The following is a 20,685-nucleotide window of genomic DNA, read 5'->3' as shown; positions in this document are numbered from 1 at the left end:
CAACGCATAACCAAGTTACTTTTATTAAGAGCAGCATTTTAGAGTAATGATCCATAGCATTAACCATGGCAGCTTGCTAAGTAAGGACTAATGTACATCTAGGCGGTTGTTTTCACAGAATAAAGCCTGACAAGATTATCATCGACCAGACGCTATGGACGCTAGATGTACATTATCCTGCTTATCTAACGGCTAATTAAACAATACTAGTTCTTTTATTAAACGTAAAGCTTGCAGGAAAAAAATGGATGAATGCCACCTACACTGCAAAAAAATGCTTTTCTTACTTAGATTTTTTGTCTTGTTTGTAGTCCAAATATCTAAAAATTCTTAATCCAATAAGAATTTTCTAGAGAAGCAAAACATGTTACCTTGTTTTAAGAAATAATCTGCTAATATTAAGTGATTTTTACAATAAAACAAGCAAAATAATCTGCCAATGGGGTAAGCTAAATAATCTCATGTCAAAAGGAAAAACAAGATTATTTTGCTTACCCCATTGGCAGATTATTTTGCTTGTTTTAAGGTAAAAATCACTTAATATTAGCAGATTATTTCTTAAAACAAGGCAACATGTTGTGCTTGTCTGGAAAATTCTTCTAGGATTAAGAATTTTTAGATATTTGGAATACAAACAAGACAGAAAATCTAAGCAAGAAAAGCATTTTTTGCAGTGTACACTAACCTTATTATTCAGTCATAAGATGACACCAAAGAGTCAAGAACAGCGATAGAGCATATATATTCACAGCCAAGATGATTTGTAATACCTGGATGATACTGGGCTAAAACAAGCGGCTGTTATCTAGCAATAACATACCTTGAAATGTTGGGATTGACCAATCAGAATCAAGTATTTTAGAGAGCGTGTAATAATGCTAAATATCTACAACTGGGTTACAGAATGAAAAGAATGAGATCATCAAAACTTATATTTTTATTTTTTGATTGAGATGCTAATGGTCTAATCCGATTCAATGATTTTTGCTAATCTGAGATAAAATTGCTTTCGTCAGACCCAGAGATTGGATGAATGGGTTAAAAAAAAGTCAAACTCAACTTAAACTCTAGAGCAGGGGTCTCAAACTCAATTTACCTGGGGGAAAGTCTGGGTGAGGCTGGGCCGCATAAGGGATTTCACAAAAAAAAAAAGTCCTCAAATGTCATTATTAACAGTTTTAATTATTTCTTCTGAACATGAACAGTCCTGAACATTAATAGAACATTGAGTGAAGATTATGAACAGTTCTTCTGAACATGGCATCTTTTGCCTACTCCTTGCTGCCAGAGACTTGACAGCGCTTCTTCTCACAAATCTGAACCACATTTGGCTTTAGAGCGGAAGCAGTTGAGACCCTCAGTATGGCTTGAAGATGATCATCATTAAGTCTAGACCTGTACTTTGACTTATTGAAGTCCTAGGGAAAAAAGTAGGGGAACTCACTCAAAACTTCCATTCCCTCACCTAAAAAAAAGGCGTATATATGTATAAATAAAACACCCCCACCCCACTCCAGTCACATCAGTCTGTACCAGTCTGTATCTACCTATAATATCAACAGGGCAGGCACGTGCACACATAGGGCTCAACCTGTGCAGAGCACATGCCCTTTTTAGTCTTGCATAGAAAGTGCCCTTCCAAAATGATCAAAAGTGCCCCCGCGACGCGACACACCCTCGGTCCGGCCCTTCAGTAGGCGCGCGATAACACCGCTCTTGAGTATGTGCGCGACAACACAGCTGATCAGAACGCGCGCGACAACGCGCATTGAGTGACAAGCGCGCTGTGTACGGATAGAATCAGCGGAGCGGGGAGCGCTCTCTCTCCCCGCTCCGCTGATTCTGTCAGAGTACAGCGGTCGGCGCAGGCCACAAAATATTGCACTGAGGGCCGCAAATGGCCCGCGGGCCGCGAGTTTGAGACCTCTGCTCTAGAGGCTCTATTTTAACGATCTTGGCGCAAAGTCTAAAGCACATGGCGCAAAAGCATTAAGGATGTGTCCGAATACACTTTTGCTATTTTAAGAACAGAAAAATACACTCTGCGCCCCAGCGCATGGTCTAAGAGAGTGGTGCTTATTCTCTTAATGAGTTCTGGGTTTGTTTTTAGTATAACGTGCATTAAATCAGAATCTCATCTCACATTCCCTTCAAAAGTCAATTGCGTCGCAATATGTTGCATTTGCTATTTACATGGTGGACTTAAGTGGAAAAGCTGAACACTTCACTAGTGAGAGCAGCAAGGGTATAAAGAACGGGCCTCACCCATTTGGCCTCTTTACTTTCTCTTTACTTTAGTTTTACTCTCAACTTTACTACTTTACTGTTGTGGATGATGAAATGGTGGAAACGCCATTTAATTTATTTTGTTAAGTGCAAATATTTGTTTCAAAACTATTTTTAAATTTAGTTTTATTTTCAGCAAATTATTAAATAAACAATAATACCAAAGTGTGGTCAAAAAAGTTATATCCAAACACACATCCTATTCATATGCCCTATATGGTGATGCATACATCTCTGAAACCAGACAGGTGCACAAATCTATGTAGTGGTAGTGGTTTTTATATTTCAAAAGTTCACACTATGCTTGGAGTTAATAGTAGATTTGGCATGATGTCCCAGGAGAGAACCCTGAGCTCGGAGATGCTCGGAGATCCTGCCTGGTCAATAAGCATATAGAGGGGATCCGAGATCAGGTAGGTCTCGAAAGCTCCTCCTGAAAAAGGAAGGAAAAGGAGGAGATGGGGTGGAAGGGAAAAACGAAGATAGGGCAAGAGGGTGAAATCGGTCTATTTATTGTAAGCTTTGATCACTCTGATTGAATTATCACTGATTATGGATAAGAAGCCAGCCATGACCAATCATATCACGTGCTCCTCTCGAAATTAGTTTATAAAAACTTCACTTTTGTAGAAAATAATAATTTTTGTAACATTTTTATGCTTAAATTTTTTTTGCTTAAATTTTTTCTGCGCTAGACTTTAGAGCAGCTTTTAGTTGGTCAATGGCACGGTCTATTTCAGTTCCTCAAAATAGCAATACGCCAACAATTTAGACCGGAACACCCATGAGTCCACAAAGAGGCACAAATGGATTTGCTATTTAAACATTGTGCTGCAAAATGTGAAAAAAAGGGTTTGCTGGTCTGAAAATAACAACGAACTCCACCAAATACATCTTGCACTTTATTGCACCGGGTGTATGACAGTGCCCTTGGTGAGTTCTGGAATTAGTCTATTTGCAAAACAAGAATGTTTCTTTTACTAGTGAAACACAATTTCAGTTTTGCTTAAAAAATACAATTGTTTTAAAATTAAAGCTATTGAATGCAGTTGCAACAAATGCTTATGCATTCGACCAGCAGTTTTAGATAAATGTAAAATCAACATTTAGAAACTGCTCATGATTTTGAAAAGGCAATGTAAAATAGCTTTTAAAGATGTTTATCAAATGTTTTACTCAACAGATGTTTTCCAGATGAAGAGCTCTTTAAAAGACATCTTCATCATAACTGAGGCTGAGCTATAAAATATGTTCTAGCCTGACAAGCTACAGTTTCAAAGTAGTTTCTCCATTACTAGGATCAAGCAAAAATAAATGAGTTCACCCAAAATTTTAAACTCTCTTATCATTTACTCACCCTTTCCTTCGTCCAAAACAGTTTGAGCTCCTTTCATCTGTTGAACACAAATGAGCTATTTTGAAGAAAGATGAACACCTGTAACCACTGACTTTCATAGTATTTGTTTTTCTACAATGGGGGTCAATGGTTACAAGTTTTCGGCTTTCTTCAAAATATCTCATTTGTGTTTAACAGAAGAAAGTCATAAAGGTTTAAAGCCACTTAAGGGTGAGCAAATACTAACCTTTTGTAAATTAAAGTACATTTTTTATTATTCAAAGCATAATATTAATACTCGTCGTTTCAAAAACAAACCACGGAAGTGAGCGATGCGGGTGCTCAGATAAGATAACACTTTTAGTAATGGTACACAGACAATGATAACAGAGCTGGAAGAGGCTGGCAAGAAAATGATCTCTCAGCGTGGACTGCGGGATCTACTGTCAACAGAGGGAGGAAATGAAGATCGCTGGAAAAGCCTTGATGGTGAACCTCATGGTGTCTGCATTTGGGAAGAGCCCATGAGGACATGAAACAGCGGGTGGGCTGGGCTGTCTGTTACCAGTTGAGATGAAACAGTGGCCGGGCACGACTTGGTAAACATGGGTGGCACTAGAGTTTAGAACTTGCTGATGGATGATCTGTGGGAAGAGCCATCAAGATAAATCAAACACGGGACACAGAGAGAGCTCCAGACACAAACACAGACTGGGGTGCATAAATCACTCATTTTCAGATTAAATCCAGTATACATTTTCTTTGCACAAACGTATATATATATAGTATAGAGTAGTGTATCAACAGTCTGTGAATACTGAAAATAAGGGATTGTTTTTAATGTTGAAGAAGTACTTCTTTTAATCACCCCATCATTGCAAGTCATAGGTATTCATTTTGTTTTGCCTGTATTTGTATTTTACACTCTTAAAGTGCCAGTAGTCATTGCATTTTATGAATTAATGAGTACCAAGCTCAAATACTGATGAACTAAAATTAAATAACAGTTAGCAATATACACTCACCGGCCACTTTATTAGGTACACCTGTCCAACTGCTTGTTAAGGCAAATGTCTAATCAGCCAATCACATGGTAGCAGCTCAATGCATTTAAGCATGTAGACATGGTCAAGACGATCTGCTGCAGTTCAACCCGAGCATTAGAATGGGGAAGAAAGGTGATTTAGGTGAATTTGAATGCAACATGGTTGTTGGTGCCAGACGGGCTGGTCTGAGTATTTCAGAAACTGCTGATCTACTGGCAGTTCTTTGGGCGCAAATGCCTTGTTGATGCCAGAGGTCAGGGGAGAACGGCCAGACTGGTTCGAGCTGATAGAATGGCAACAGTAAGTGAAACAACTACTCTTTAAAAATGTTGCCTGGTCTAATGAGTCTTGATTTCTTCTGCAACGTTAGAATGGTAGGTTCAGAATTTGGCATTAACAGCATGAAAGCATGGATCCATCCTGCCTTGTATCAACAGTTTAGGCAGGTAGTGATGATGTAATGGTGTGGGGGATATTTTCTTGGCACACTTTGGGTCCATTAATACCAATTGAGCATCGTGTCAACGCCACAGCCTACCTGAGTATTGTTACTGATCATGTCCATCTCTTTATGACCACAGTGTACCCATCTTCTGATGGCTTTTTCCAGCAGGACTGCATCATCACAGACTGGTTTTTTTGAACATGACAATGATTTCACTGTACTCAAATGGCCTTCAGTCACCAGAACTCAATCCAATAAACCTTTGGAATGTGGTGGAACAAAAGATTTGCATCATGGATGTGCAGCTGACAAATCTGCAGCAACTGTGTGATGCTATCATGTTATTATGGACCAAAATCTCTAAGGAACTTTCCAGTACCTTGTTGAATCTATGCCACATAGGATTAAGGCAGTTCTGAAGGCAAAAGGGGGTCCAACCCGGTATTAGTAAGGTGTACATAATAAAGTGGCCGGTGAGGGTATTTGTACAGCACTTATTAATCTGCATTAAAGTAAAAATGTCCATTGGTTCAGGTTTGTTAACAGTACATTAAGTCATCAAATACAACTCTGGACATTAATAATGTATCTTTTAATAATGTGCGCTGAAACTAACATTAACTAAATTTTATAATGTCATAAACTGCATTATATTATTGATCCTTATTAACTGTAGTTACGTAATGTTAATAAAAGAAACATAATTGTAATGTGTTACCAATATGAGGACATTTGAATCCCTTAAATCACAAAAATATGATGATTACTGTTTTTTTAACAATGATACTAGAATAGCTGTACTAAAGTTACTGCATGTGTGAAATACATGTTGAGTAAACGAACATGCAAAAACAAGGACAATCATGTCAGTGATTAAAATATTATCCAGTCAAACACCTAGAAGTTTAAATCAATATTTGTGTGTGTGTGTGTGTGTGTGTGTGTGTGTGTGTGTGTGTGTGTGTGTGTGTGTGTGTGTGTGTGTGTGTGTGTGTGTGTGTGTGTGTGTCATGCTCATGATAACATGTTGAGTTTCCATGGTGCATATTTTATCAATCCATGGGTTGGGCTGAGACACACCTACAGTAACTTCTCAGGAAAAATGTGATCTATCAAATGCTAAAGCTCTTTACTTCATGTAAACACATAGACATTCAGATAAGCACACAAACATCCACTATATATTCTCACCTTCATATCTGTGAAAGAGCAAGCTGTAACTATTCATTTCAGGTACACAGCTCTGGCTATTATCTGTGATAAAAAATAACAAATAGTATCACCATATCATTAAAAAATGTCTGGCATGTCTACGGTATGATGATGACATCAGAAAGCCACCTACATTCAATATCACGTGACGTGTTTCATCCGTGAATTGAGAGTCGTTTAGCCTGAACTTGTAAAGAAAAAAAAACAAACACATTGAAAATGAATGATAGCTCGTACCAAAAATAGGCTCCCATTTCTATACATTTTAAACTTGATACAGGTTACCCACGCAAACAAAGACGAGTTGTTTGTAAATCTTTCGGTGAGCTAATTAAAAGCTGAATCAATATAGAATACACATGGTGAAACCCGCAGAATAGGAACATACTGTACAATGAAGCAATGTGCGTGCACGTGCGTTTGCTCTCTCGCTCGCGCGCCCTCTCGCTCTCTCTCTCTCCCTCCGTGACCGTGCGCAAACTATTTCCACAGTACTATATAAATAAGGCTGTTGCAGATGATCTTAAACCAAAGGCGTGGCTGCGTGCAGGTGGACCGTTGCTGCTCTCCATCTCAACTTTACATCAAACAGGACTTTTTCTTTCTCCTCCGAGGGACTAAATCAACGCAAACATGCCTAAATGCCCCAAGTGCCAAAAGGAAGTGTACTTTGGTAAGACTTGTGTGAAATATTTATTATTTTACATACTTTTACAAAATATAGGGAAAGAACGAAATGAAAGTCAAGCTGTTACGCGATTCAGTGTAAATATGTGGATGTTTTAAAATCAGATAAACTAGTTTACATAACAGCACGAGGGATTAACCAGGAAGAAAGCTGTCAAGTGATGCATGTGAACTTCAGGGTATTTCCTGCTTGAAACTTTTGCAATATAGACGTTACAAAATAACTTGTGCAAACTTTACAGCAAAAAAAAAAAAAAGAATATTTATGAGAATTGCAGTGTTGTTTTAAATTGATGTAGATTAGACTAGTATAGCCTAACTTAAAATGTTTAATAGACTATAGATATACTATAAATGTTATAATTCTGTATTGTTATTTATATTTCTAATAATAAAGAAACAATAAGAGCATAAGAGTTAGCAACTGAATGAACAATGCAAATGATAATGTCAGCATGCTGCTTTACATTGTAAAGTATCCTGTTTTACATTGTGTATTCAGCCAAACTATTTGAATATTCTCTTTACCATGAAGCAGCCGGATGAGGAGAATCCTCAAATAGTTTTACTGTTCGGTTTAAATTCCACCCAAGAAGTATTAAAGATAAATACAATAGTAAATGTGTGTATGACAGTAATCTAAACAGTAATCCTCTCCACTGAAGCTCTCAGTCTACTGCTGTTTTGCTGACTTGTTTTTTTAATCTTTCAGTTAACTAATTCCACTGATTTTATATTTTATATATTTTAAAAATATATATTCTATATAAATGTAAATTCTTTGCACATATACACTTTTTTGTATGGTTTCTATTGTTGTAACTTTATTTAGACAATGAAATCTTTATTTTAATGTATAGTTCTGAATATTTACCAGTTTCTAAATATGTTTTCCATCTTGTCAAACCAGTGTAAAGTTTATATGCAGCATTTACCCTTTATCCATTATAATTGACATGCTCATTTCCTGTGGAGTAATGATAGCCGTCATACAAAATCTCACACAATCACCCATTCTGCATTTGCTATTCATCTCTAAAGTTCTTCAAACCTTTGTAGAAACTTTTTCATTATATAAAATTGCCTCTTTTGGTGCCGCTCTTTCTTTTGATCTAACAATAACAGCATCTCCGAGATGGAAAATGGGGAAAATCCACTGTGAAAATATAAATGTAGAGATAAGATAATGGCACAATCAAAATAGCTTTGCCATAACTGCAAATTTATATATATATATATATATATATATATATATATATATATATATATATATATATATATATATATATATATATATAATTTTTTATTTTTTTATTTTTATTTATTTATTTATTTATAAATTATTATTTTTTAATCAATTTATATATATTAGGACTGTGATTAATTAAAATCGAATCACAATTTGAAACGTTGAGATTAGTTAATCGCAAGAGGCTGCAACATAAAATATATATTTATATAAATATATATATGTGAAAAAAAATAATGAATAACATCTTTAAAACCAGTCCGCTATGCTTCAGAAAGTTAAACATGCTAGACTTTCTGCGATGGTGTCCTGACGCATCGCAGACAGGGTATCGGTTGTCTTGAACTATTCCACATTACACAAAAAGAAATTATCTTGTATTAATGAAAAATCTTGTGTCACGACGTCCATTTGTTGTTTACGAATTCCTACGACACTCTATGTCAAGGAAATCGTGCAGAAATCATGTGATCTGACCATGGCTTTATAACTAGCCAACTGAGTGAACACACTTTTATTCTGCCCAATCAGAATTGCACAACTGATCTACACCCACAAAAAAAAAGAAAACAAAAAGGAAAGTGCTGACAAGTGGGATTATTCTGAAGCATTAATAGACAAATTCATATAAGAAAACCAGCATTTGTAATATGGGAATATTTTGGTTTCAAAGTCACAGACACCAAACAATCATTGGTAATTTTTAAGAGCTGTCGCAGAATTGTTACCACAGCCTTAAAGATTATTGAGCTGAAGCTTGAATTAATTAAAATCAGCTTAAAGCTTAAATTACATCGTAAATCAAATCGCAATCACAATATTTGCTAAAAAAAAATCACAACTAGATATTTTCCCCAAATCGCACAAATTTTATATGTATATATGATTACAGTATGTATGGTGTTTTTAAGGGGATTTTATTCATCATCTAATGTGGCTGCAAAAATAATGACTGCTTTCAAACAGGTTTCCCAAACTTTTTCTCTATTGGTCAATCAATATGATAGTCCCACCCCAAACTCACATACTTAATTGAGCCCTAGCCTTAATTTTAACAATTTGCTCTCAGCATAAATAAGTCTATCACTGTCTATTCTTTATCTTATGTTATGTAAAAATAAAACAAAAAAACAGATGCTTCACAGACTAAGAACAGCAGTATAGCCTGCCTTCAGATTACAAATCTCCATGCTGTAGACTTTACACCCAGTCTAGAACACTTTGTGTTGATAAAGACCGTTAAAGAGCAAGAGATTAGTGGTTCCCCTGTGTATTTGGGTGAGGGAAGTTAAGTAATTACTGTCTTAGGTGTGGCTCAGATGACCAGACTATTTCTTGGCTGCTTTTCAAGAGCCCAAACCCATTCTTGTGCATTCCTTTCTGCCTTGTTTTTCCTTTCCGAAATGTTCTTTCTCACATGGACCACTGATGGCGCATCCATCTCTCTCAGTGTGTCTGGATCATGTGTTCACGGTCCACTACTAAACAAAAGAGCTTCCTGTGTATGTGTGTGTGCGTGTGACATGACTAACTGTCTAAACTGGGATGAGCACGACTCTTATTACAGCTGTTGTGAGCAATTATAGCAGCTGGCAGTAGTCTGTAACAATGGGAATTATGTAGTGAATGTGTTATCCTTCAACACTCTGCTTATTGCATGAAGAATGGAGCATTATTTGGTGTCTGGAGTCTTTGCTAACACTTCATCACTTTTTTTCACATGTACGTCACAGATGGGAACTGTTAATCTGAGCTTAGTCCATCTTTTGATTTCTGCGTGCCAAAAAGCACAAACAAATCTCAGCTGGAGTGGTCATGCTTTCACAAAGTCTTTGGCGCCCAAATGTTCTCTTGTTAAAGGCATAGTCGAGCACCTTTTCTTATTGGAGACGCCCGAGCATGCATGACTTTGTCTTGGCTTCCCACTTCTTTTACAGTCTTCATCATGAGGGCTGTCTGGAGGAATCTTTTCTGCTGAGGGCTGAAGATAAAGACTTCTTTATGGCCCTTTTATAAGTGAAGGGAGGAATAAATTCCTTCGGGAGTGTCCCGCATGAAGCTTCCACACCCACCCATGTTCTCACTATCATGAGTTTATCCTTTTCGAGAGGAGAACTCAATGAACGATCCCCGATTTACAGCATCATGGTCTGTAAAGGGCATCTGCCAGACTTCAGCTTGAAAGGTGTTGACATTAAAAGTTAATCATGGCTTTGATTAAAGTGCATAATGGCTGCAAATCAGCTAATTTGGCCATGTCTGGTTGACTTTGTATTCCCCTGAGCCTTTTAAGAAAACAACTTTGAGCCTAATGAGTCATTTGGGTTTCTCCATGTTGTGTATGAGGTTTTAAACAGGGGCAGATGGAAACAAAGGTTTAGTTTTAGGGATTTTCTGCTCAGATTTTTTTTTTTTTATGACACATAAAGTATGGTTTAATGTGTCAAATTAAACTTTTCTCCAATTGGAGATGACAAAATATTTAAACAATTTAATTATTTAAAAATATTTCACCCCAAAATTGAATTCAGTCATTGTTTACTCATCCACACGTCTGCTCAAATCTGTATGGCCCAAGGCCCTGATATACTTGGAACTGGAGCTGCGAAATGGAAGCTGATTCAATTGAAAACCGGCTTCAATTACATTTGTTTCAGGAGTTCAGAACAACATGAACTTTTCAGAAAAGTGTGTAAATGCAGTCAACCTACTATTGGTCTGTAATGACTGCATAATAGTTGCCTGTGGCCCTTATTTGATGTAGAATCGGTTCCAGTTCATGTCTTTAATTACATGTTTAGATGTATGTGAGCAATAATAAGAATCAATGAGAGCTGCTTTATAGTTGTAAAGGCAGATGTTGTGCAAACATCCACGTGACTATGACCGAACCCTTTCTTAACTGCTGTTTTCTCACTGCTGTCTCTTTTATTTTGTCAAAGTAAAGTGTCTAGAACAAATGTATATATTTATCTAAGCATCACTCTCAGCATTGTACTTGGTATTGAGGTGTTTGCTGATAGTATAGCCCTTGTTAGTGATGACTGTGCTTTCGAAACACAGCTTCATGAACCTACAAAACATTTACAAACCTGCTGTTCCGAATCAGTGGCTTGTAAGGTCATGAGATTTTGATTTCAAAACACTTTAAAAATTCATTGGTGGGGATCTATTCATTCATTCATTTTCTTGTTGGCTTAGTCCCTTTATTAATCCGGGGTCGCCACAGCTGAATGAACCGCCAACTTATCCAGCAAGTTTTTACGCAGAGGATGCCGCCACAACCCATCTCTGGGAAACATCCACACACACATTCACACACACACACACATACACACACTACGGACAATTTAGCCAACCCAATTCACCTGTACCGCATGTCATTGGACTGTGGGGAAAACCGGAGCACCCGGAGGAAACCCACGTGAACGCAGGGAGAACATGCAAACTCCACACAGAAATGCCAACTGAGCCGAGGCTCGAACCAGCGACCTAGAGACCTTCTTGCTGTGAGGTGACAGCACTACCTACTGCGCCACTGCTTCGCCCTGGTGGTGATCTATATAATAGCATAAAATCCACATAAATCACATGGCTTCATTCAGATTGCCTCCAGTGACAAATTGCTGAGAAGGTCTTATAGATTTACCTGAACTCAAATCAGGTTTTTAATGAGACTTTTATAGAATAAAAGGTATAATTAGTATCTTGTAAATATAAGTCTTACAAATTTATAAAAGGCCACACATTATGCAGACACTTAATATTTAAGGATATTAGATGATAAGCTAAGTGCATTTATAGGTTATACTTTCAATTTAAAATTCACAAAATGCTTGAAAAGGTCTAGGTGTCCCTGCATCTGCTGTTTCGAATGCTTCACTTTGCAAAGCAACTGGTTCATTTTGTCTGGCAGCTAGCTCTCTGTGACTCTCACATGGTCGTCCACTGAAGCTAAGCAGGGCTGTGCCCATTCAATACCTAGATGGGAGACCACATGGGAAAACTAGGATGCTGCCAGAAGCGGTGTTAGCAGCAGGGGGCGCTCAACCTGCCGTCTCAGTGAATCCTAATACCCCAGTATAGTGAAGGGGACTCTATACTATCAGTGAGCGATGTCTTTCGGATGAAAGTCCTGACTCTCTGTGGTCATTAAAAATCCTAGGATGTCCTTTGAAAAAAAGTAGGGGTTTACCCTGGCAAATTTGTCCACTGGTCCATCATGGTCTCCAAATCATAATTGGTCTGTCTCCTCTTCACCAATCAGTTGGTGTGTGGTGTGCAATGTGGTGCAATATGGCTGCCACCGCGTCATCCAGGTGGATGCTGCACACTTGTGGTGGATGAGGAGATTCCCCCAAAAATGTGTAAAAGTCTTTTGAGTGTCCAGAAAAGCGCTATATAAATGGAAGGAATTATTATTATTTATTTATTTTTGTTGTTGTAGACCATATCCTGCTATATTTACATATACTCAAACTTTGCAATGGAATATTGCTGCACATATTTTCCACTGCAGAACACAAATGAGGATATTCTGATGAACCATACTATGAAAGTCAGTGGGGTCCAGAACAACAATGACCTAAATAGAGATAAAGACTTAATTGGAGATAGATTTAATACCTTTTAAATACCCTCAAAACTCGAACTGAACCCATTTAATTATTAATTTTTTATTTTTTATTAATTATTGTATGTTTTTGTGTATGTGTTCCAAGTCAACTCATGTCAAAAGTCACCAAGTCTTTTTGGGTGAGGTTTAGATGAGCTTTTATTCAAGGAATAAAAAAATATAGTGTTCAGCAAATGAAAGTTACAGTACTTTTTGATTCACTTTAATTATTCACTTTAATTATTTAATGCATATTGAACTATTTAGGCTGAGAATTGGTGTCAATGAAATGGTCTAACTTTAAAGCCAAATATTTAATTCCCAGGAAATGCGGGAACAGATATAAGTAAGGTAAACTTTGAAAAGCATTATAGCTACTTTAAATATTTCCTTTGGATTAAAGCATCTACCAGTTAAAAAAAATAAACAACGGTTGGGAAATTTTGTGAATAATGTGCGCTACAAATCTGCAAATATGACTCCATGTTGGTTTATCTATGGGTGTTTGTCATATTTATTCAGAATGAATGATATTTATCTTTGTTGTTTCAGCGGAGAGAGTGACGTCACTTGGCAAAGACTGGCATAGACCCTGTCTGAAGTGTGAGAAATGCAACAAGACCCTGTCCGCTGGCTCACATGCAGAGGTAAATATATAGTAGTACAGTAGTAAAAACACATACCGACTGCCAATGTCTTACCGGGACAGAGCGCAGATTAATGCACCAGGCAGTCTTAATGGAGTCCGGTTCAATTTTGGCATACTTTTACCTTACATAAACACTTCAGGGGGTTTAGTCTGTCAACGCGTTACGTTTTGACGAAGGTCTTGAATAATAGCCTTCGTTCAAGTCCATTAATAGAGAGTGCACTAACTAATGTGTTTCACCTCACAGCATGAAGGGAAGCCCTACTGTAACAACCCATGCTACGCTGCACTCTTTGGACCCAAAGGTAAGTTTCTACAATGCATTTACTGGGAGTTACTGTTCAACTAAAGAATCACATGACTTATACTAGGGGGCTGTTGGATGCTTGATTCTGATTGGCTGATGAACTTTCCAAGGTGTGCAGTTATTTTCAGATTAACACACATCTAAAGTATTTACAGGCAGGATTTGAGCATATTACAGCTCCATATCAGTACACTGAATGATCTGAGTTACTTCACAACCTACAGAAGTCAAAAATCAAACCAAAACCGAAGGCTTTGGAAGAGATGTGTAAGAAAGTAATGCCACACACAGGAGCAGTTTGAGGTCAAAAACCTGACAAATGTTTTGAAAAACAGACGTATAACCATAGTATCAGTAGAATAACTGACTTAGGTCTATTGAATTATTGAAAATTGAAATCATAATTCGGTGGACCAACATCATTTATTCTTTACATTAAACAGTGTTTTACTTCATAAACAGACATTCTCGTATTAAAAGCTGTGTCAGACTTTTAAAAGGTAGTACTTTGTACCTTTTTATCCTTAAAGGAGAGCATTTTAATACCTCAAAGGTCTATTTTAGTACATTTCAATAGGGTATCGTCTCACTGAAAGCATTTTTTTATCTTCTATTTCGGTAAGTGTGTGGACTGGAACAGCAGTTGGCCACTATTTTATAGTTTCTCTCTCATCTCATGTATTTATTCAAATTTCTTGCATTATCTAGCTAGCTAGTGGCACTTAATGCAAATGTCTACATGAGGGGACTCTTTCATTGATTCAAATTTACCATCAAAGCGCCACATTTTTAAACTGAGTATGTTTACATGGACAGTTGGACACTAATAATCCAATTTTATTAAGATTAAGACAATACTCTGATTAAGAGTCTACCATGTAAACAATAGTTTCTGATTACCTTAATCCGACTAAGGTCATAATCGAACTAAATAAAAAAACACATTAAGACATGTGGAGTATGCTGATTTAGATGCATTATTGAAGTGCAGTACAGACATGTAGACTCCTTAATCCTACATGTGTGTGAGATTTTCATATTTTACGTCAGGATTGTCTATACACACACACGGCTGTGTGATACTATTCTCTGCACCTACAGAGTCAGTGAAGGAATGCAGACACCTGCATTGTAAAATGTGGAGGTTTTTTTTTTATAACATACAGTGTGCAGTATACTCTTATCCAATATCTCGTTTGTCACAGGGGGCATGCATGAAATGTTCCTGAATGGAAGTGAAAGTGCCAAACTGCAGTTAAACTCGACAAGTTAAAAATGAAATGCCCGAAATTATACAAAACTCTGGAGGAAGCGTAGATATCATAGTGATGCAATGATGTTAATCGAATTATGTGCTACAACATGTAAAACGAGATGGTGAAAGAAACATTTAACAAGCAACTTATGTAAAGACCTTCATCATATTAGTGTCTTATTCAGATTAAGGCAAATCATTTGATTACTGACATCCATGTAAACGTAGTCAGTGTCACATGTTTTTGTGTGTGTGGATTTGGTTATCATGCCAACTGATCAGCCTACTGATCATGTATGCTTCCATGGTTAGCATGTCAATAAGACATATGGTTAAAACCTAATATATTTACCCTCCTGTGAAATTTTCATTCTTTTTTTCTGGAATATTTCCCAAGTGCTGTTTAATGGAGAGATTAATGGAACAATTTAAAGAACAAAATTCTAAAAGCTAATATATCTTGTCTTAATATTTTTGCCATCATTACAGCACAAAATATTTTACTAATTATTTCGTAAGATACTAGTATTCAGCTTAAATTAATAGATAGGTAATTAGGTAAGTTGGCAATTTAAAAAATTTAAATTTCTAAAGGGAACTAATATTATTAACCTTCATTTTTTTCTTTATTTTAATTGCTGCTTTTCTTTAAAAATAATGAAAAAAATGAATTTATTCCAGTCAAAGTAAAAGAAATATGTAAATAAATAATTAAATAAATAAATAAAAGACTTTTTCCAGAAGCAAAAATAAGAAACATAATAATAAATACTGTGAAAATACCCTTGCTCTGCTAAACATCCCTTGGAAAATATTTGTTATAATAAATATTTATTACAATTTATTAATAGAAATATTATTAATCTAAATGTTGCCTTCAAATGTGTATATTGTGCAAAAATTCATTTTCAAAACAAATTTCCAAACACATTTTTGTGCCTAATTATTAAATCTGTCTATATATGCCTGTCAAAGTTGTGAAACTATAAACATATTGCATTATATTCTAAATATTTCTCCTTTTTCTCTGCAGGTTTTGGACGTGGTGGAACTGAGAGCCACACATTCAAATAGGCCATTGCATTAGTCAGTTCATATTAAAAACATTTAATAAACCAACCAACTCTACCAATGCATACAGCAGATCATGTAACGTACTGTACGCTAACTGCATTCTTCTGTTTCATTTACAGGTTTACTCACTCCGTGTGCTTGTTTTTAGAGGAGCTCAATGTTTTGTCACTATTTTTATCTGCATATTGTAAAACCAAAGACAAAAAGAACCAAGGCATGTTATGTTTTAGAAAGTACTCATTTGTATAATGTGTGAAGTTTAATCAGGGGCACCAGTCGTAGACCCCTTAACAATTAAACTGAACATGATTTACATTAACATGTGTTTTGAACTACTTCTCGTCTCTCAAATTGTTATCTTTTTCTCAAATCAAATGATGAACCAATAAAGGATCAAATTTAAAAAGGAGTTTTCAAGCATCAAAAAAATAAAAGGGTAATAGTGTTTTAGATTTTAGACAATTTCACAATATTTACAGATTTTTTCTGATTATTATAATTGTTTTTTTTTCTGAAGATAAATAATGACAATCATACTTTTTATTTAAAGGGGACCTATTATGCTCCTTTTTACAATATCTAAAATAGGTCTCTTATGTTCCTAGGGTGTGTGTGTGTGTGAAGTTTCAACACAAAATACGACACAAATGATGTTTTATAACTCTTTGAAACTGCTTTTTTTAGACTTTGATCCAAGTTGTCGCCTCAAATGAAATTGTGCTCCCAGCCCTCTTTTCAAAACGGGGTGGAGCAATAAACACCTGTGTCTTAGCACAGCAGGACATTTAAAACTCAAATGGTGGACGGCTGCTTCTCACTTAGGGCTGTCTAAGCTAACGAAGGAGAAATCATAACTAATAGGCGGGGCTTTCTCCCTCTGATGACATCATACAAAGGAAGAATCTCAATCCAAGTGTTTCTGCAGACTATTTTTATATGAAGTGTCATTATAAAAATAAAATTAATACATTTTTAAACAAAAGCTGATTATATTCACACACTGTTGTCACATTTTGCATAATAGGTCCCCTTTAAAGAAGTCACCTGCTAAAATGTCATTCAATGTAACAATAGTTTACATACCAAAAAAAAAACATGTGTCAGGCATAATAGGAACAAAAAATATTTGATGAATCATTTTATTAAAAGACAATTTAACCCATTTGTGCCCAATTTTTTTTTATGATTTCATGCATGAAGCCTTGTTAACAGTGTCCTATATGAACATATTTTGTATTCATTTTATCCAGATTTTATTTTAATTTTTTTTACTCAAAACAACTTCTTTTAAATGATCAATTCATATACATAAACACAATTTTTATGTTTAAAATTAGAAAACCTTTTGATATTAACCCCCAGAAAATGATCTATCATATAATTTAATAAACATGAAAATGCAAAAAACTGATCCATTTGTCTTAAAGTGATGAAACACATGTTAGTTTCTCCAACAGACTACTGAGTGTCAAAAAGACAAATGAATAAGTCAAAAAGTAAAGTAAATAACAGTATAAATACACAAAAGTAAATGCTTTCCACAATGATGTCATCTAACAAAACAAGTAAATCTCACTACAGACTTTTATCTGACAGAAATAGTCAGACAGCTTATTATTTAAGTAAAGCTGCTGATTCTGTTTGTGGAGTTGTTTAATGATCCTGATGAGCTGAGATTCTGAGAGATTTATTACGTTTTCAGTTGGGTTCCTGAGGCCATGTCCACAAATACACAGGTATTTTTGTGAACAATACCGTTTTTCTCAATTTTTCTCAAAAAAAACACAGACCCTGGTGCTTTTGAAAATCTTTACCCTGACAAGAATCATAAAAAATGTGGTATTCAGTGACCCGATACTGCATTTTGTGAAGAAAAAAAATGCAATTTAGACAAAACCCTCTGTTCACTCAATAGTTTAACTCTGCTCCAGACGTATTTTAACTCTTTGCTGGAGTGGTACCAGTGAGAGAGGTTAATTTTACTCTGTGTGTCAAAAAAGGCTACTTTTAAGCAAAGATATCAGTTAAACGATTATGTTTAGATGGGGTATTATGAAAGCAAAAAATCATTAAACAAGACCAATAACCTTGATTTATTAAATTACTAACACATTATTTTATATACCCCATGATTTATGTACTTACAAGGTACATATTTGTCCATCGGCAACTATAGTTGCTACTTGAACTGTTGACAAAGTATACATAAAACTATAGATCTGAAAGTTTTATTTAATTTGGATGAATCTATAGAGACCTTTATTATTCGGTTGATATACATTAGTAAGCAAAAAATTATTTTTAGTATCATGAAAAATGTCTTTTTTTTCCCCGGAATTAAAGGTAGGAAGTTGAAGGCACCATGTGACAGGAAGTAAATCAATTCCTTTTTTCTTTCTTGAAATCTTTTATTTGGTTGTTCGCTTGATTGTCATTGAGAAAATAAACATGAATTACATGTAAAAAATTACTTATAAAAGGAAAATGGCAACTATGAACTTCGACAACTATAGTTGCCGATGGGCTTAAATGGGTTAAGATGACAGTCCAAAATACTACTTATATTATAATTGCTTCTCACAAATTAAATTTTTTTATTTTTATTTTTACATAAATGTGTGTTTGACAATGAATAATATTATCCCAAAAGTTATTTGAAACATTAAACAAGGCGCTTTATTTACTTTTACATACAGAACTGCCTTCAGTATGCTTTCTATCTATATAAAATATTTTAGAATGTATGCTCTTTGACCTTAAAATATACTGTATATATAAAATAAATATGTGTCCATCAACTGATCTTAATTATTTACTCTTCTTTATTATTGATTTGACAATGTTTTTATTGTCATTTTAAAGATTTTATTTTAGAGACCTAACATGAGCAAAATTCTATCTGGGCTTTAAAGAGCTTCAAATTATCTACACGTTTTGGCACTTGCTGAGTGTTAATTTTGCACCCTGTGCCCTGCTGTATTACAAAAATGCAAGACGGCCTTTTAACAGAGCGATTTTCACTTTTACAGAAGGTGAAGCCAGCAGATGCTGAGCTTAATGTTGAAAAGCTAATTATCGCTGGCACTCTTGCAGGATCCAGATGTAAGTTAGTGAGTAGGCAGTGTTAAACGAATAGTTCACCCAAAAATGAAAAGAATCTGTCATCATTTACTCACCCTCCACTTGCTCCAAACCTGTTTGAGCTTCTTTTCTCTCTTGAATACAAAATAAGATATTTAAAAGAATTATACACCCATATTCATATACATTTTTGTATAATTTTTTTCAGCTATGGATGTCAAAATGTAACTAAACATTTCACTGCAAGATGTTAAATGCAAATATGTTGCTAAAAAAAGATTTATTGTTTGGCTCAGGTGACGATCAACCATTCTAGAGCAAATCATAAAAATGAGGATTCTGCTTAAAAACAAAGGTGGATCAGCTGCACCTTTATTTGCAAGTTGGATGTTTACCAAAATACAGCTTTAATGCTGCTGTCGGGTAAATACTTAAAAAAAAAACGGTAGCAAATTCATTAATTTTCTTTTCAGCTTAGTCCCTTTATCAATCATTGAAATTCATAGTAAAAAAATAGTCAGTGGAAGTAAGTGGTTATGGTTCCCTGAGAGCAAAAAACGTCCCATATTTGATGCTTTGGAACAAGCTTCCACTCTCCTTAACAACATCTACTTTGGAGTCATTTCAAAGGTCAGTTAAAACACACATATTAGCTTGTAATAATGTGCTGTGAGTTTATGTATTTTGACTCCTTGCTTGTTTGCATGTATTTTGTTTTTATGTACAGCACTTTGGTACCAGTTTTGGGTGGTTGAAAGTGTTCTAGAAGTAAAAGTGAGTTGAGTTGAGTTGAGTTTGTTTATATCTGGAAAATATATTTATTAGTGTTTGCACATCTGCAAAACATCTATTAGATGTCAAATTTTGGACATTAAATAGACGTATAGAACATGTGACTCTGGACCACAATAAGCCAGCTTTATGTTGCATTGAAAATTTGTGGGAATAGTCAAAAATACTATTTATGCATCAAAATGATTGATTCATGCCACAGATCATTAGTATATTAAGATCATGTTCAATGAAGAAAATGTTTAACATTTCACACCATAAATATAGTATAACATAATTTGCTTTTCTCAATGTTTAACATTTTTAAAACTTTTCTGAACTCTTTAATTCCCGAATTTTAAATAGTTTTTACTCAGCCAAATACTGTCCTATCCTAACAAATCATCCCTCAATGAAACATTATTTATACTGTTTTGCGATTAAAATATTTTCAATAATAAATAATAAATTGTCACTCATTGTCACTTTAAAATGTTTAAAATTTGTTACTTCAGCCAACCTTTAAAAGATGTTTATAAGACCTTTAAACATAGCAGATGTTTTCCAGACCAAATGATCTTTAAAATACATCTTGCAGACCAGCCTGATCTCACGAGAAATCGTAACTATTTAACCTCAGTTGTACATAAAAGTACGATTTTAAAAAGAAGG

General features: G+C 35.3%; 1 protein-coding gene and 1 long non-coding RNA gene across 5 annotated transcripts; one reads left to right on the top strand and one right to left on the bottom strand.

Annotated features, from left to right (window-relative positions):
* Positions 1-2,781: 2,781 nt before the first annotated feature.
* LOC110438049 (uncharacterized) lies at positions 2,782-6,980 on the bottom strand. Of its 3 annotated transcripts, none has more exons than XR_012393058.1 (4): positions 6,714-6,980; positions 6,459-6,512; positions 6,305-6,367; positions 2,782-4,266 (listed from the first exon to the last, which is right to left on the bottom strand). It is a non-coding gene; the product is annotated as an uncharacterized lncRNA (long non-coding RNA). The 3 variants fall into 3 exon arrangements; XR_012393059.1 differs by having other exon boundaries at positions 6,459-6,507; positions 6,615-6,915; XR_002455961.3 differs by having other exon boundaries at positions 6,615-6,741.
* On the top strand, positions 6,819-17,322 carry crip1 (cysteine-rich protein 1). 2 transcript variants are annotated; one of them, NM_001159819.3, is made up of 5 exons: positions 6,819-6,998; positions 13,429-13,523; positions 13,773-13,830; positions 16,121-16,173; positions 16,281-17,322. In NM_001159819.3, exons 1-4 carry the CDS (start codon positions 6,959-6,961, stop codon positions 16,159-16,161), a joined length of 234 nt encoding a protein of 77 aa, NP_001153291.1. In that variant the 5' UTR covers positions 6,819-6,958; the 3' UTR covers positions 16,162-16,173; positions 16,281-17,322. The 2 variants fall into 2 exon arrangements, with proteins under 2 accessions (NP_001153291.1, NP_001160054.1); NM_001166582.2 differs by having other exon boundaries at positions 16,121-17,322.
* Positions 17,323-20,685: the final 3,363 nt, after the last annotated feature.

The sequence above is a fragment of the Danio rerio genome, chromosome 17 (assembly GCF_049306965.1).
Source record: "Danio rerio strain Tuebingen ecotype United States chromosome 17, GRCz12tu, whole genome shotgun sequence".
Lineage (NCBI taxonomy): Eukaryota > Metazoa > Chordata > Actinopteri > Cypriniformes > Danionidae > Danio > Danio rerio.
Note: the sequence above shows the minus strand (reverse complement) of the source record. Positions and strands in the feature narration are given on the sequence as shown.

What these genes read in the sequence shown, in the direction of transcription:
- crip1 (NM_001159819.3), top strand. Translation starts at nt 6,959, where the DNA reads ATGCCTAAATGCCCCAAGTGCCAAAAGGAAGTGTACTTTG. An exon ending in CCAAAAGGAAGTGTACTTTG is followed by an intron (nt 6,999 to 13,428) that starts GTAAGACTTGTG and finishes TTGTTGTTTCAG; the next exon opens with CGGAGAGAGTGACGTCACTT. An exon ending in TGCACTCTTTGGACCCAAAG is followed by an intron (nt 13,831 to 16,120) that starts GTAAGTTTCTAC and finishes TTTTCTCTGCAG; the next exon opens with GTTTTGGACGTGGTGGAACT.